The sequence below is a fragment of the Natrix helvetica genome (genome assembly GCF_964273705.1).
Source record: "Natrix helvetica genome assembly, chromosome: 2".
In the NCBI taxonomy this organism is placed as follows: domain Eukaryota; kingdom Metazoa; phylum Chordata; class Lepidosauria; order Squamata; family Natricidae; genus Natrix; species Natrix helvetica.
Window position 1 is genome coordinate 76,137,282 of NC_138552.1, and position 18,467 is coordinate 76,155,748.

Consider the following 18,467-nt stretch of genomic DNA (forward strand, 5'->3'; position numbering starts at 1 on the left):
ACGGACCTGTTTGCTCCGCAGCTCCGCTTGGTGGAAGCTCCTAAAACCTTTCACAGGCTGTGGCTGGAGCTTCTAGAGCCGGTTTGCTTGGAGCTCGCTGCGGGCCTGCAACATAACCAGATAAGTTTCCCGGTACCCTCAGGCTTGAGTTGGCCATGGAAGGAGTGAGTGTTTGCTCTGTTTGGGTAGGGCTTTGGCTAATTCGTGCAGGAGTTACCTCTGGTTGTCTAAGAGTGGAGTTGGAGAGGCGGCCATGGAGTTGGTCAATATGCCTTCTCCAATTCCTACCGTCCTCGAGCTCTAGGAGGTAAGAGCGAGGCCGGTGATGCCTATCACAGTGGCAGGAATCCACAGAGTTCCCACAGTGTAGTTGTAGGCATATACCGAATCCCCTATGCTAAATGTCCGAATCTTGCTTGTGGAGTCTGGGGGCAATGAGGCAGAATAATTGGGGTGTAGCTGGTCTAAGTGGGACCTTAGCCGGCAACCCATGAGAAGCTTGGAGGGGCTTCTCCCTGTAGTGGCACTGGGTGTGATGTGCTGAATTAGCAAATAATGGTCAACCCGTGTTTGCCAATCTCCCGGGCCCATCCTAGAGAGGGCCTCTTTTGCAGATCTTTTCTCCACCTGACCATTGGAGGCGGATAGAATGGCGCGAGCAGGGCATGCCTGATTCCCTGAGCTGCTAGGAAGATCTCAAATTGCATGGCCATGAATTGGGGCCCGTTGTCAGAGACCAAGACGTCGGGCAGGCCGTGCATGGAGAAAAGTCTCCGTAGCACCTTGATGACCACTTCTGCCATAGTGGAGGTCATCAAGACTACTTCTAACCATTTCGAGTAGGCGTCCACAACTATGAGAAATGTCTGGCCGTGAACTGGGCCAGCAAAGTCAATGTGCACCCTAGACCATGGTGCTTGAGGTTGCTCCCACTCCTTAGCAGGTGCCTCTGGGGGAGCTGGTCTGGACTCCTGGCACGGTGTGCAGGTAGGCACCCATTCTTTGATCTCCCTGTCCATGTTAGGCCACCACACGTAACTCCTAGCCAAAGACTTCATCCTGACAATTCCAGGATGCCCTATGTGTAAAGCCTCTAATACTGCAATGTGCAGTTTGGGTGGAACAACAACCCGGTCCCCCCACAGTAAACAGCCATTTACAACCGATAACTCATCGTGTTTGGCAAAATACATTTTGAAATCATCCCCAACAGGCCCCTTGGGCCACCCCTCCACACTCAGTTCAAAATTTGTTTGATGGTGGAGTCCATAGCAGAGTGACAGGCAACGTCACTGGACAAGACAGGCCCAGTCTCAAGGCAGTCAATGAGGAGGGCTGGCGTCTCGTGGGTAGGCTCAGCGAAAAGTTCAGGCGGCGGGCAGCGGCTGAGAGTGTCAGCGTGCCCCAAAGTAGAGCCTGGTTGGTGGATGAGACGGTAGGAGTAGGCAGCTAGGAAGATGGTCCATCTGGTCATGCCGAGTGATAATGACACTGGGGTAGGTCGGTCCCCAGTCAGTAAGCCCAACAACGGCTTGTGGTCCGTAACAAGTTCGAAGTTTTGGCCATATAGATACTCATGGAACCTCTTTACTCCGGCCACTGCAGCCAAAGCCTCACTGCCAGCTGGCTGTAGTTCCGCTCTGCGGCAGACAAGTTCCTGGAGTAAAATGCAATAGGGGCTTCGGTTCCGTTGGGCATGCGGTGGCTGAGCATGGTGCTGACGCCGACGGGGAAGCGTCACAAGTCAGCACCAATGGCAGGGTCTGGCTGTACTCTACCAGGGAGGAATCCACCAACAGGAGTCATTTTACGCGGCAAATGCGACAGCCTCGGCTATGCCCCAGGACCACTTCGCGTTCTTAGCCAGGAGACGGTGTAAGGGCTCAGCAAAGGTGGTTTTCCGTTTAAGAAAGATGCTGTAGAAATTAACGAGCCCGAGGAACGCCTGCAGCTCGGTTTGATTGCAAGGTGTGGGGGCGTCCTGAATTGCTTTGATTTTTTGTGTGGTCAGGTGAATCCCAGAGCCATCGATTAGGTACCCTAAGAATTCAACCCTTGGCACGTTAATTTGGCATTTCTCTTTTTTGAGACGGAGGCCTTTGTCTCTAATTCTAGCCAAAACTGTTCGTATGCATTTTAAAAGTTGTGCCTCATTTAGTCCAAACTAAAGAAAATTGGAGTCCCCACATACTTACCCAGACTGGTGCTGAAGACGTCCTCGAACTCCTTAAAGATGGCTTCAGCGCCGTCGTCTTTCAAGGTGTTGATACCGGTCACCTCTAGGCCCAGGGCTTGGAACCAATCTAGCCCTAGGAGGTTCTGCAGGTTACCGCTGACCACTATCACTGGGAGTTTTCAACTGAACTGCTTGAACTTCACCTGGAAGGTGTCTTGGCCCACGATGGGAACCCGGTTTCCCTGGTAATCGCATAGGCGGATGTCAGGTGCGAAAATGCTGCTTCTTTAGGCTAGGGATAGCCTGCTTTAGGGTAGACCATGGCATGATGGTCAGTGATGACCCGGTGTCAATCTCCACCTCATATGGAGAGTCCTCGATGAGGACTGTGACCTTCAGCTTTTTTGGCCGCTTGGTGCGGACTTGGCCGATTGACGTATGGTAGGTGACTCTATTGTCGCCCTCTGAGTGCCGTGGTGGCTTCTGCCAGACTCATTGGTTGGGCCTCTGTTAGTGGTTTGGTGCGTTTCTAGGCTGCCAGGCAGTGGCACGGAATTTGCTCTGGCACACGTTGGTGATGTGCCCCTTTCGCTCACAGCGCTGGCAGGTTGTGTCGTGGAAATGGCAAGGGCATGGTCTCCTCCGCAGCTAGCACAAGGCGGGAGACACGGTTTGAATTTGCGTGCCGGCTGGCCATGGCTACTGTGCATGCGGCAGCTGTCATCTTCTTCGCCTTCTGAGCTCTCAGGCTCTGCAGCCTCACGATGTACGCGTGTACTCTTTCATGCATCTTGTGGAGCACTTTGGCACTGCAGAGTCTCAGTAGATTTGACGGCTGATTCGGATGCCCTAGCCTCGTCCAGTGCGATCTGCAGAGTGAGGTTAGATTTAGCGAGTAACCTCCTCTGCAGGTTAATGTCATGCATGCCGCAAATTATGCCGTCCAGAATCAGCTCGTCCAGGTCTCAGAATTCGCAGTACGCTGCCGTCTTGCGGAGCACCGCAGCATACTCGTTAATTGACTCGCCCTTTTTCTGGTTTCTGATGTTAAACTCATGCCAGCGTATATGCTTGGACGGCTTGAGCGCATAGTGGGTCCTCAGCATCTGCTGAAGCACAGACCAGGTGACTGATTGTAGCGGTGTCAGCTCAGAGATGTCTTTCGCCATCCCGAACACTTCCCGGCCACAGTATCTGAGGAACATGTTCTTCTTGCGGCCTTCAGAAAGGCCCATGATGTCATTTGCCTCGAGGAATCAGTCAAACCGTAGCATGTATGAGTCCCAGTGCTCCGTGACTGGGTCATACGGAGTTGGTGGGGCGTGCATGGCCATTTTGTGTTCAAGTTGGCGTTTTGAGTTTGCTGCTCAAAAATGGCTGCTCGAAAACCGTGCTGAGCTCCGGGCTGGATGTACTTGCTGGATTGCTACGCTCCTTCGGTTTGCCTAGTTCAGTGGTCGGCAAGCCGCGGCTCGCGAGCCACATGTGGCTCTTCTGTGTGCTGGTCGCCCGCTCCCCTCCCTCCTCTCGGGCACTTCAAAACAAGCGCCCCTTTCCCTTTTTTCTTTTCGACCCACAATGATTAGGGAGGATCCTGAAGTCGGGCGGGGACGAGAAGCGAGGAGGCAGAAAAAGAAACGGAGGCTAAGGAGCTTCCCCCCCGCCCCCTCTCAGCAAAAATCTAACCGGGGAGCCAGGCGGGCAGTAGCAAATTAGCCGATCACGCCGCGTGATCGGTTAATTTGCTACTGCCCACGCGGCGTGATCGGCTAATTTGCTACTGCCCGCCCGGCTCCCCGGTTAGATTTTTGCTGGGAGGGGGTGGGGGGGAAGCTCCTTGGCCTCCGTCTCTTTTTCTTCCTCCTCGCTTCTTGGGGCTCCACCAATGGGGGAGCAAGGCCCGCCCAGCGCCAGGCTTTGGGCTAACACAGAGGTCTGCAAAGTTGGCTGTTTTAAGACTGGTGGACTTCAATTCTCAGAATTCTGGGAGTTGAAGTCCACCAGTCTTAAGAGCCAATTTTGCAGATCCCTGGGCTAATATGATTGATGCCCTTGGTGGACTTCAATTCTCAGAATTCTGGGAGTTGAAGTCCACAAGTCTTCAAGCTGTCAGGTTTGAAGACCCTCGGGTTTTTTTTCTAAAGGGTTAGGGGTGCAAGAGTCTTGCAACTTGACAGCTTTAAGACTTGCATGCTTCAATGCCAGAGTTCCTGAGCCAACATGACTGGAGGAGGAATTCTGGGAGTTGAAGTCCACAAGTCTTAAAGCTGTCAGGTTTGAAGACCCCTTGGGGTTTTTTTCCTAAAGGGTTAGGGATGCAAGGATCTTGTAACTTGACAGCTTTAAGACTTGCGTGCTTCAAATGCCAGATTTTATTGAAACTAAAAACAGTGTACCATCCTATGTATTTTCGGTTTTAAAAATGTGGCTCTCAAAATAAATTTCAATCGTGGTTTTGGCGAGATTTGGCTCAGTTGAAAAAAAAGGTTGCCCCCCACTGGCCTAGTTGCCTTCCAATCCCACCTTCGTCGCCAGTATTACATTGGGTAATGGATAGGCACACATAGGCTTAATGGTAACAACAGCTCTTTATTGAGTACAAAAAGTGAGATCAATCCAGCGAAGGTTGAGTCTGACAGCAGCCCTTTTATAGGGAGCTGTCAGACCCTTCGACCAATAGGATTAAACCTCTGTTCCTGCCAGAACAGAAGACCTTGGTGGAAACCACTAAAGTTAGAGCAAGTATCTAACAAGAACCATCTGCAGTAGACATTACATCATAAAATTTACCTAACGAGTATGAACCTAAAATTAGTAGATGAAAGACAAAGGTTGTTGTGCTTAACAGGAAGAATATGGTAAACAGTAGTAATTTCTATATAAATAGCTGTGTATATCTTGGTCAGATGTTTCCTAAAGATGGGGAAATGAGTGAGAAATTTTAAGACATGCAAATGCTGACTGGAAGGTAATGAAAAGTATGTGGTCTGTTGAGAGAAACAAATATTTGTCAGAAAAAGGAAAATTATAACCGTGCATTAGTGCCTTGCAGCCAACTTTGTTAAATAAAAGTGACAGTTATCATGTCAATTAGTTGGTTGGTTATTCAACTTAAAAGTAAATTGAATGCACTGAAAAATCATTTAAGAATAAGGCCAAACAAGAGGAGTTGGGTGAAGAATGGATGATGAATGAATGCAGGCTAAATGTAAAACTAAATTACCACAATAAAGTATGTACATTGAGGTAGATTGTTCATATAGGGAAAAAAAGATCAAACTGCAAAAAACAACAAGATAAAGGAAGTGTGAATGGATTTTAGAGGAAGAGAAGACCAAAAAGTTGATGCGATCTTTAAAAATAGAGAGGTAACAAGTTTGAAACACAAAAGACAATATTTGAAACAGTTTGTGGACATGGTAGAAGTGAAGATAAAAAGGTATGAAGAGTGAATAACTGTGAATAACCATGTTGCTATAAATTATGTTTAGCTATTTTTTCCTTATTTTTGTACTTCATACCTTTGATATTTTGACTATTTCTTTTAAAAAAAAACATTTTATTTGTTTTTGAACAAGGACAAACAAACATTAAAAAAAACCATCTTCCATTACAAATTGTAGAAAGTGTGTCAATTGGTTACAGTATTTCCATGCATCTCTTTCATAGTCACCACCTGCTTTTCATATCAAATCGCATATTTTAAATTCACCTATATTCATATATATCAAAATTATTATATATCAACCTTAATTTGACTATAATTGTTTTTAAATTCTTTTATATATAATATTCAAAATCTAGAATAGGATTATATGATAACATTCCATTAAAATCCTAAGATCATCCAATCACAATTCATCTTTATAACATATTCTAGATAAAACTTTTAAATCTCCTCTCATAATCTCCATGTGTTGTTTATATAAAATTTCATATTATCAAACTAATATATCTATATGTATTGTTATCATTATTAATCATTATTTAACTATAGCTATTGTCACTTCATTTTATACATACTACTAGTAAACTAAATTTACCTTAATTTTTTTATTATACATTTTCATTTCATCAACCTGTATCTTTCCAGTAATAGTACGGTCTTATATCTCTTGCCATTTGTAGCCTTAATATTCTAGTTACTTTCTTAATAAATCTTGTATAAACTTCTCTTGGCAACATGTTATTCCTTTCGTATCTCATAAAAGCTTGAAATCCAACATCTGTTCTTTCCATCAGCTTATCTTTGGTTATCGCTAGTGCTTCTGTCAAGATTTCTCTCCTTATCTCCGTTGATTTTTCTCTTTTCTTCTTCTGTGCTTTGAAGCCTGGGGTAGAGTTCCAATACATCTATCTCTCCTTTCCATATTCCACTCTTGCCATTACCAACCACGCTCACTTTGTTGTCAGTATCCACAGTTTTCTTATCTCTTTGCTCAGTTTTTTCTTCGATCTTTTGAACTCTGTCCTCCACTTTCTTCATTTGGTAAACATCCTCAGTTTCTCCATAAGATTTTTCTGTTTTGTATTCCATATTCTACAATCTCTTTTCAATTCTCTCTGTCACAACTAATAGATTTTGAATTTCAAACATAATCATTTGCAATGTTACAGTTTCTTTTTCCTGCTGAGCCATTCTTTCAATTTTGCAGGCACTGCCACTATAGGGTTCAAGGCTGTTTTAATAAACTTCAAACAGGTTCATTTATTATCTTTCAAGTCAAAATGTTGTCTTCCCTCCAATAGCTAGTGATAGAACTTCCAAAAGGCATCTGTATAAATAACTTGTGCTCTTCCTACTATCACTGTCAGTAAACAAACTGAAAGAAACTTGAATCTCAAGTGATCAAAGAGAAAGAAGAAAAAACAATGTCTCCAGCCTCTAAGTGGCAGTGTAATTGCTTTTCCTCCTGTTGTTACAACCCTCTTTATAATCCTTCTTATTATCTTCTTTATATTCCAAGCTTAAGAAAGAAGAAAAACCTTAAATGGAGATCAAAAACAATCTAATCAATCAAATCAAGCATTATAAAAAAAGGAGAATTTTAATCCATAGGTATAAGCAAAAGTGAAAAAAGAAGAAGAAAGAATTAATCCATTCAGTTTAAAAAATAAGGAGCCCCTGCAAAAGTTCCATCTGTGAAAAAAATATTAGAAACTGGATAACACACTAAGTTCAATGCAGATCAATCTCGCCGCCTACAGTCTTCTATCTTCATTCTTAACTTAAATTTTTTTCTTGGGTAGTCTCTTCCTCTAATAATAAAATTTCCTCACCAATTCAACACACTTTCTCTTTCCGCTTTCTTCCCGTTCCAGAGCTGTCCCAACTTCAGCAACTTCATTAGCTGTGTTTCTGTCTCTGGAAAAAGGGCTATTCCTGGATCTTTCAGGGACTTTGCAGTATCCCTGAGATCAGCAGGAGGTGCTTTTCTCAATCACTGTCTCTGCGGGACAGTTTAGGTCCAAATGGACCATCCAGTGGCAGAAATTCGACTGCGCTCTCAGAGCACAAAGATCACATGTCGTGCCGTTGCGACGTCAGCTCTCCTCTGATATATTTTGACTATTTCTGACTGCTTTTCTGAATTTAATATAATATAGTAGTCTTCGAGTTACGGCAACAATTGAGCCCAAACTTTCTGTTGCTGAGTGAGAGATTTGCTAAGTGAGTTTTGCCCAATTTTATGACCTTTCTTGCCATAGTTCTTAAGTGAATGCCTGCAGTTGTAAAGTTAGTAACACAGTTGTTAAGTGAATCTGGCTTCCCCATTAACTTTGCTTGTCAAAAGATTACAAAATGTGATCACATGACCCTGGGACATTTCAATAGTCATAAATATGAGTCAATTGCCCAGCAGCTGAAATTTTGATCATGTGACCATGGGAATGCTGCAATGGTCTTGTTGTGGCCCAGCAGTGGCCGGCTGAGCTGTTGGTGGACTCTGACAGCTCAGACTATTATGGGACTGCTCTGGAGGATGAGGAAGACTCTGAAGGGTGTTTGGAGTCAGAGCATGAACTAGAGAGGCCTATTGGCCACCAGGTGGCATCTGAGTCAGGGAGCAGTGAAGAGGAACAAAGGGAGGTTGTCCCTGATGTGCGTATGCATAGAATTGATAGGAGAAAGGAACAGCTGTGGAGAAGATGTCATAGAAGGAAGTAGGGACAGCTGGCTAAGGGTGTGGCCCCTCCCAAAGAGTTTATAGGTGGAGTGACGGGAGGGGAATAGAATAGAATAATAGAATAAATTTAATTTGTTAGCCGCTCCCTCTCCAAAAGGACTCGGGGCGGCGTACAATAAAAAACCCATACATATATACATATAAATACAATACATATACACATACATACAAACACATACATGTACCTGGAGGAGGTAACACTCGTTAAAAGCATACAATAGTAATAATAGAATTAAAATTAACAATTAAAATACCCTCAGTTAAAATTACAAATTTAAAAAGATTGTCAGGAGCAATGGGATAAAACTATGGTTGAGCCTGGCCAGCTAATTGGAAAAGGTGGGTCTTGAGCTTTACACGGAAGGAGCGGAGATCGGAGGTAATCCTGATGTCAAGGGGGAGGTCATTCCACAGGGCTGGGCCCATCACAGAGAAGGCTCTGCTCCTAGGTGTCGCCCCCCGACACTGTTTAGTGGAAGGCACCTGGAGAAGTCCCTCTCTGTGCGAGCGGATTGGTCGCAGGGATGTATGGGGCAGGATGCGATCCTGCAGGTAACTAGGTCCTGTGCCATGGAGCGCTTTAAAGATCGTAATCAAAACCTTGAAACGCACCCGATAGACCACAGGAAGCCAGTGCAGCTCGCGCAGGAGAGGTGTTACATGGGAGTATCTGGTACTCCCCATAATCACCCGCGCGGTCGCATTCTGGACCAACTGCAGTCTCCGAGTGCATCTCAAGGGAAGCCCCATGTAGAGAGCATTGCAGTAGTCTAGGCGAGACGTCACCAGCGCATGAGTGACTGTGCGTAAGGCATCCCGGTCCAATAGGGGGCGCAATTGGCGCACCAGGCAGACCTGGTGGAACGCCCCCCTTGCCACGGCTGTTACATGGTTGTCCATGGACAGCCGGGCATCCAGGAGGACACCCAAATTGCGCTCCCGCTCCATGGGGGCCAGTTGCACGCCCCCAATGGCCAGAGATGGAAGCAACTGGTTGAACCGGGGGGCCGGAAGCCACAGCCACTCCGTCTTGGAGGGGTTGAGTTTGAGTCGGTTGTCATCCATCCAGACCCGTACGGCTTCCAAGCACCGGGACATCATTTCGACAGCCTCGTTGGGGTGGTTCGCGGTGGAAATGTACAGCTGAGTATCATCAGCGTACAGATGATATCCCACCCCGAAAACCACGAATGATCTCGCCCAGTGGCTTCATATATGTGTTGAACAGGAGTGGCGAGAGGACCAACCCCTGTGGCACCCCACAAGTGAGGGGGCTCAGGGTCGATCTCTGCTCCCCTGCCAACAAACGTTGCGTCCGGCCGGAGAGGTAGGAGCCGAACCACTGTAAAACGGTGCCCCGAACCCCCAACCCCTCCAGACGGTGCAACAGGATACCATGGTCAATGGTATCAAAAGCCGCCAAGAGGTCTAATAGGACCAGGACAGAGGAACAACCCCTATCTCTGGCCCTCCAGAGATCATCAACCAACGTGACCAAGGCCGTCTCCGTGCTGTGCCCGGGTCGGAAGCCGGACTGGCGTGGGTCTAGATAATCATTTTCCTCCAGGTGTCGTGGAAACTGATAGGCCACCACACTCTCTACAACCTTCGCTAAAAAGGGAAGGTTGGAGACAGGACGATAATTGGCTAGCTCCGTTGGGTCCAGGGAAGGCTTCTTGAATCTTTGCAGGAAACGACAATCCAGTTTACTAGCCATTGAGAAAGCATTCCGTAAATTTAATCTTGGTTTCTTGAAGATAGTGTTCTAGGCACCTAGCCAAAGGGGTGGCTTTATCTATGTAATTAGTCGTGGCAGAGAGCCAAGCCTGTGTCTGCATATTCATTGGAATCACGGGACAGAACAGGTCTTGAGTGTGAAAAACAGTCATATGCCTCTTTTTTCAGTTGTAATTTTGAACAGTCACTAAATGAACTGTTGCAAATCGAGGACTACCTGTATATTTTACCTTGAATAATAGCATGACGGGAATATATGACGGGAAGATCAGCACGTTTATTCTGATTTAAGTATTTTGTAATCCATAATAACTGATCACATACTTAAATTTCTTTAAGGCTCTTCTGATTTTTTTTAAAAATGTTGGCTTTTCTTCCAGCAAGTGAAATGAGTTGTATTTACCTCAAACAATAATATAGCAGGAAGGAGAGCTGAGTATTGGATTTGACAGCCAAGTCAGTTCCTCCTGTTTAGAACAATGTATCTTTGATTATCCATGCAAGAGATAGGCAAGAATGATAGCCATAATATTCTGCTTGTGAACTTAAAATTGACTGTATAGTCAGCAAATATTGGAAGCAGAGTGAAAGTCTACTTGGATTTATGACCCAATACAGAAAGGTAATTCTTATTATAGGAAGATGAAGAATACAGTTTAAATATATCACAACTATATCACATTGTGTTTATTTATAAATATATACACTAAAAATTCTCTTTTTCCTTAAAATCTTCCCAGGTGTTGCTGCATTGGACTCCAGTGTTTCTGGAAAGATTGGCCTGCGAGCAGTTGTGTACTACTTCTTCACTACTGCCTTAGCTGTAATTTTAGGTAATAAGTCGTTCAACCCTTGAGTAATTAAATCCTTACATTTGAAATGTAGTGGGACATTTTTTAATAAGTTAGCAAGCTAGCAATAAATAGTCAATTTTTATCTAACTTACAGAGAAGAACAAACTTGGATATTATCCATCTTAGAGTGTTATGATAAACAGTAAGAGATTACACCTCTTGTCCAGGTTATAGTCTCCGTATGCCATTTCACAAGGATACAGGTTTCTCTTTACTATCAAAATTAATATTTAACCATGTGATTGAATATCTAGCTTGGAAGGAACAACTTCTAGTTTTGCTTCCTGAAAGAGATTTTATCAAGTTGTAGTGGTACATAAATAGGACAATTAGTCGAATGATAAGTAACTTGTACATAAATTACAGCACAATTGGGGTGCAAATCAATCCCCTTTCTGATTAAAGAAGAAGCAGCAAAAATAGGGAAAGTTATGAGGATTACTAATTGAAATAAATTACAGTTAAGCTTGCTATAGGTTCTGTGAAAAAAGCAGCATGGTTGCACAATAAAAGCTTAGCTGTAAGAGCCAGGGTGGTGCAGTGGTTAGAATGCAGTACTGCAGGCTACTTCTGCTAACTGTCAGCTGACTGCAATTTGGCAGTTTGAATCTCACCAGGCTTAAGGTTGACTCAGCCTTCCATCCTTCCGAAGTGGGTAAAATGAGGACCCAGATTGTTGGGGGCAATATGCTAACTATAAACCGCTGAGAGAGGGTTGTAAAAGCACTGTGAAGCGGTATATAAGTCTAAGTGCTATTGCTGTTGCTATTAGCAGAAAGCAACATGGCTACTTTGTAATGGTTTTACCATTGACAAAGGGGAAACCTTAGTTCCAAAGCTGTATTCCAAGGACATTGGAAATATTAAGGATAGCTGAAACCCTTCTCCCCCCTTCCCCTGGTCTGCTGTAAATAACCCTTGGGTTTAGCAAAATAAGTTAGGTTTGTCTGCAGCTCTGATTTAGCAGTGTTCCTACACTCTAAGACAGCGATAGCGAACCTTTTTTGGCTCGCGTGCCACAAGTGGGGGGAGCGCAGGGGGTTCGTGTGCGGGCGTGCTGCACCCATAATGCAACGCGCGACCCCCCCCAGTGCGCATGCACGCACAACGCGCGACCCACCCATTTTTACATGCTTTTTTCGCCCTCCCCAGGCTCCAGAGGCTTTATAGGAGCCTGGGGAGGGCGAAAAGAGCCTCCCCTACCCTCCCGGAGGCCCTCCGGAGGCTTCAGGGACCGTCCGGAGGCCTCCCTGAAGCCTTTGGAATGCTTAGAAGCACCCTCCGAGCAAACCGGAAGTGACTTCCGGGTTGCTCGGAGGGTCATTTTAAGCGTTCCGAAGGCTTCAGGGAGGCCTCCGGACGGTCCCTGAAGCCTTCGGAACGCTTAAAATGACCCTCCGAGCAAACCGGAAGTGACTGGCCACCTGATAGGGCAGCACCTCGCGTGCCCTGACAAATGGCTCCACGTGCCACTTGTGGCACGCATGCCATAGGTTCGCCATCACTGCTCTAAGATAAAGCATTGATTATATGTCAGAAAATAATAAACTACATGTTTGAAAGAACCAAGGCCTGAATTTAGGGCAAGCACAATTCTCATCTTCCACTTATATATCTACGCTGCTATTTTTTTTAAAAAAAATGTTTTCTGCAAGTTTTCAACTTTTTCACACTGTGTTCTCTTTGCCCTTCCCTTTCGACCCCCACTCCAATTATAGGGATTGTATTGGTTGTGACTATCAAACCAGGAGTATCTCAGAAAGCTGATGAAATTGACAGGATGGGCAGCACTCCGGAAGTGTCTACGGTGGATGCCATGTTAGACTTGATTAGGTGAGTTATTAAAACAATGGATTATGTTCACTATTTTAGAACTTTAATAATGGTAACACCTCCTCCTAAATATTCTCCTGCGAGATGAGGACCCTACTGAATTGTGCTGAGGCATGGATAAATAGGGAGAAAATGAGAATGTTTGAGTAATTGATAGTACCATTAAGAAATTTTCAGGAGTGACCTTTCCCATTCCAGGATATATAGTCTAACCCTAACCCTAACCCCTATGTTTTCAGAAAGTGCTTGAGAATGTTTCTTCATAAAAGAAAATAAATCTGGCAATAAATCAGCTTCCATGTTTCAGTTTTGCTCTGAATTCATTCCTCATTTATTTATTAATATGCAGAATAAATGACTTTCTCCAAATTTAAGCCACGGTTTTTAAAAAAGAATTACATAGAATTGTAGCTGTAGAATTGTTGAAAATATGATTTAATTCAGGTTCAAAAGGCAGTATATTTCTGCTTTCTTTGTGTCTGCTTTTTTTCTTTTATTTCATGGAATGATTCCTTCCTTATTTACTGAAATTTGCTTTTTGTGTAACACAAAAAATGAAGTGCGGTAAATTAGAATTTTAGGGAAATACAATATATTTGGGAGAAAGTACAGGACAGAGAAAAAACCCAGGTAGTTTAAGGTTTCATATCTTGAATAGTTAAATAACTAAGCCAAGTATTTCTGAAGCTTAAGGAATAATTAGGACATACACATGTACAAGTATTTGGAGTAAGAGAAAAAGACTTATTACATCATGGTTCTTGAATGTGTTTTCAACAATTATATACTTATCTCTTTTAATCCTTTTACAGAAATATGTTCCCAGAAAATCTTGTACAGGCCTGCTTCCAACAGGTAGATTCTATTTTTGTATTTATTAACAGAAGTTCTGTGAAATTTTGGCATCTTCTTATCTAATGGTTGGACTGTATATTATTGCCAATTATTTTAGATACTGGTCCAGAAGAAATAACTTTATTTTTACACAAATAGACTATGTGTACAAAAATCAAATGGAAATACGTAACGATGAAATATGAAAATTTGTAATTAAGAATCCATTTCCTTTTCCAATAATCACTGTTGAGGAGATAATGCAAAACACTAGTTGGCAGTCAATAAATATCCATATGATTTCTTCTGGACTCTGCACCTTTTGTATCTTAAAAACAAATCCTACCATCTTTAACTTTTTTTTTCTCTTAACATTAGAAATTGTATCTCAATCAAATCCCTAGTTTTAAGCAAGAACCAATCATCAGTTGATAGTTAGACAGATACTCGTAAGTCATCCATTTCTTATGGATCCCCGTCTACTCCCTATACCCAGATTCTTAGGTTTTTGATGTGTAACAAGCTCTGTATTCTCTCTCACATTAAAAAAATAAGAGAAAAGGGAACAAAAAAAAATAGATATGGTAATGATAGTGTCTTAGAAACAATAGTAGCAGGGGTGGTATTCACCTACTTTCCCTACTGGCTCGCAAATGTGAGTGTGCACGTTCACGCATGCACTAGGACTTCTGCGCATGCACTTTGATCATGCTTGTAGCTTGCACACATGCACATGGCTTGAACATGTGCCTAAATAGGATGGCATAGAGCCTGGGTAGGTGTGTGGGTCCACCCGCAATTGCCATTACTGGTTCAGGTGAACCGGTCCAAACTGGCTGAATACCACCTCTGGATATGTGTGAACTCTTGCCTATTAACAACGTTTTAAAAGAACTTTAAAAATAAACATTTCCTTCATCATTCTCCACTAACACAACACATGTATTCTTACCTTCCAGTATAAGACCAAACGTGAAGAAATAAAAATCACAAGCATTGATAAAAACGGGACCTTTCCAACAGATGAACCAATCACAGCTATAATGCCAACTGAGACTTCACAGGTAAAGAGAAGGCAACTGTGTCATTCTGTTGTGGCACAACAGAAAGATTCCTGTATCCTTAATTGCTATTAGTCTTTAAGATGTTACTGGATGATTCCTATGATACGGCTGCTATTGTGTATTATACAGCTTTCACATTACTGAAATAATGTAGAAATAATTTGTATAGTGAAATTCAGGTTGTTGAAATAATGGCTAGTAACAAGAAGTTGGAGACAGGAGTGTCTGTAGAGAGGGGGGACAATATGTGCCTGATGATGGGCCCAGTGTCATGTTCAAAGCTCCACCCCTCTTTAATGGGCTGCCCATTTAATGGGTAGCAAAATAACTCCTTTAAGATCAAATGCCCTACGACACTTATAGTCAAAAGAATTAAGTACAAACAAACCCTTAGCAAGGTTAATCTGCTTCCAGACAAGAGTTTAATTGTTTAATCTTCATATTTGCAAAATATGTTATTGCTAGTTGAGCATTTCTGTCTTCCCTTCTCAACCTACAGAACAAAACTAAAGAATACAAAGTAGTGGGCATGTATTCCGATGGTATTAATGTGCTTGGATTGATAGTCTTTTGTCTGGTCTTTGGAATCGTTATTGGGAAAATGGGAGAAAAAGGACAAGTGCTGGTGGATTTTTTCAATGCCCTGAACGATGCCACAATGTATATAGTTCAGATAATTATGTGGTAAGTGGGAGAGCGTCTTTTCATTAATTCCTTTTATTACTTGGTTGCACATTTGATCCAAGAGCAGGGAAAGGCTTCAGAAAGTCTGCCACCATTTGAGAAGATACGGCTGCTTTGCTCGTGCATTTTGCAAACCTCACCGCTGAATGCTTTGCATTTGGTAGCTACGTATGGGACATATGAGTGCATGTGTATCTAAATAAATTAAAATATACATAAGAATCCAGTTCAACTAATAATAATAAAAAAAGTATCTACCTGGAAGTTGAATTAATTAACATGGTCACCAAATATTAGAATTAATTAGTATTTCAGTAAAATGTATGTTCCAAATTATAAATTAAATGCAGGTTTGATCATGCTTAGAATAGATGCATGGAAATTAATGAGATAAATTACTCATCAGTACCTATAGTTGAATTATTTCCATAGATAACATCAAATTTGGATTTAAGATTATATTTGGGGTTTTTTAAGGGACATATCCTATCTTTTTGTGGAAAATGGCACCATTCTTGTTTAATAAGTTGAAGTTGAATAAATACAAACAAAATAATTCACAACCAGAATCAATCGTTTTGATAGATTCTGAAATATTGATTGTGGATTATTCTAAGATTATTTTTATTTAATTATAATGTATTAATGGTAATAGTGTCTTTTTAAGTGAATAGTTAAATAGATTTATATTAGAAATGCCAAAATTGAACAATTGGTTCTACCCAAAGGATTGGTATAACCAGTATCTTTTGGCAAACTTCCAATGACCCTCCTAATCTTTTGGATTTCTTAGAAAGTTTTTTTTTTACTCAAAGTTTCCACTCAAATGGCCAGAAGAAAGCTGTCACCAATGATCTTACTATGTGGTGTGGATCCTTGGGGGAAATGTGCTTTCTTCAGCTAAACAATCTACAAATACACTATTTGGACATCCAGAACTGTCCATTTAGTTTTTCCATCCTTTGCAATAGATGTAAGAAAAGTTAGATAAATATCCTGTCTGTGAAATAATACTGCACTCCTGTGAGATTTGTGTTGCAAATTATCTTAGCATAAATGTTAATGTTTCTTTGTACATTCTAGGTATATGCCTCTGGGTATTTTGTTTTTGATTGCTGGAAAGATAATAGAAGTTGAAGACTGGGAGATTTTTCGCAAATTGGGTCTTTATATGGCCACTGTGTTGAGTGGGTATGTTATTCCTCTAATTAATAAAATGTATTTATTTTCTTTTGAATTTGAATTGATAAATCAGGTTTTCCTATAGTTAGGAGAACTTTCGTTGTGTTGATATTCACTGTGTTTCAAATACATTGAAAACAAAGGTGGGTTTTTGCTGGTTCTCCCCGGATTGGGTAAATCGGTAGTGACAGCGCCGACAGGCTCCGCCCACCCACCTGGACGCTTCTGCACATGCGCAGAAGTGTCGTGCGAGTGCGAGCGCCCACATGAACAAACCAGCAGTAAAATAAATTGAAACCCACCACTGATTGAAAATATACTAAATTAAGAATACATTTTAAATTCAATTGTTGGTTCTCAGGCAATATATTAAAAAAAAAAAAACAGATTGCCTCAGATATGAAAGATAAAAGAAAGCACTTGAATCTGAGAATTGACATAACTGTTGAATTATTCTTAGGCTGCATATTCATGGTCTGAAATCCTTATTAGATTAATGTAAAATAGAATATTATTTGTGTGTGTTGCACAAGTGGGGAAGAAATGCTGGGAGAATAGAGGATTTCCTGATGCATGTTATTTGCAAATACTTACAAATGTGTTTCAAGAAATTTGCTTAAAGAAGAGTTGGGAAGATTGCTTCATTCTTTCTTCTCTGTTCCATATTGCCACTTTTCAGTTATTTTCATAGAACACAAAAGACATCCAGATTGATTTACATGCATTTAATGATTAATTAGTGACTAATTGAAAGTTTTTACTAGCATTTAACAACATTCTGCTGAGTAGTATACCTTATGTTATCAAATACAAAGGGCTAATTTGTGGTCTAGCCTAAACAGCTTTATGAATCTTAGGAAAATCTGCTTCTCTCACTGTTGATAAATTTTGAGACCCATCTACATCTGTTCACTAAGACTCTAATGTTAAATATTACAGTACTTAATGTATGTTTTCTATTTCAGACTTGCAATCCATTCTGTGGTTATTCTACCACTAATATATTTAATCATAGTGAGGAAAAATCCATACCAGTTTGCCATAGGTATGGCTCAAGCCCTATTGACCGCACTCATGATTTCTTCCAGGTATATTTTTTTCCCTTTGCTTACATTTAGCTCTTAGGTAATACAGTATAAATGAACTTATCCATGAATTTATTTCAGACATTCATTTGATATTAATTTAGACTTTATCACATACAAGCTGTATTTTTATTGATTGTCTTGATCTGACTATAAAATTAATAAATGCACACATTGGCTTCTTACTGACCAATTTCTTCTTAATGTCTTTATCTTTCCCCCTTGATTTATGGGATCTAGTTCAGCCACCTTACCCGTAACTTTTCGCTGTGCAGAAGAAAAAAATCACGTTGACAAGAGAATTACTCGATTTGTTTTACCAGTTGGAGCAACAATCAACATGGATGGAACCGCACTGTATGAAGCAGTGGCTGCTGTTTTTATTGCACAGCTTAATGACTTAGAGCTAGATATTGGCCAAATAGTAACCATTAGGTAAGGATTATGCTGTATCACATATTTTATTTTTTTTATTTATCATAGTAACCATTATCTCTTTTTTTCATCTATAATATTTAGAATCAGAGAATCTTAATGTTGCAAGGGACGTTGAAGGTCATCTAGCCTGAGATGAATCTCCTGTAAAATTATGCTTTGCTGCAATACACACTCATAAGAACAAAACCTCGGGTCACAGTTAAATTGTAGCATGGATTATATTTCAACACTTAACAGTAAAACTCAACTTTGTGCCCAGTGGATTGTCTAAGCACTGAAACCTATTAGCTGTATTCATTACTAATTTACACATTGTGTTGCTAAATTCAGAGTATCACTGAATTTAACTGTATTACTCAACTAAGATCGTCATATTTGGACACCATATGGCC

The 18,467-nt window shown here is 41.8% G+C and overlaps 1 protein-coding gene across 1 annotated transcript in view; it reads left to right on the top strand.

The window, feature by feature from the left end:
• SLC1A1 (solute carrier family 1 member 1) overlaps positions 1–18,467 on the top strand; it is a 56,097-nt gene that overhangs the window by 32,593 nt on the left and 5,037 nt on the right. The window contains exons 3-10 of the mRNA XM_081944399.1: positions 10,842–10,934; positions 12,674–12,788; positions 13,601–13,643; positions 14,582–14,686; positions 15,186–15,370; positions 16,454–16,561; positions 17,518–17,640; positions 17,878–18,072. Coding sequence (XP_081800525.1) covers positions 10,842–10,934; positions 12,674–12,788; positions 13,601–13,643; positions 14,582–14,686; positions 15,186–15,370; positions 16,454–16,561; positions 17,518–17,640; positions 17,878–18,072 — 967 coding nt within the window. The remainder of the gene's footprint in view (positions 1–10,841; positions 10,935–12,673; positions 12,789–13,600; positions 13,644–14,581; positions 14,687–15,185; positions 15,371–16,453; positions 16,562–17,517; positions 17,641–17,877; positions 18,073–18,467) is intronic.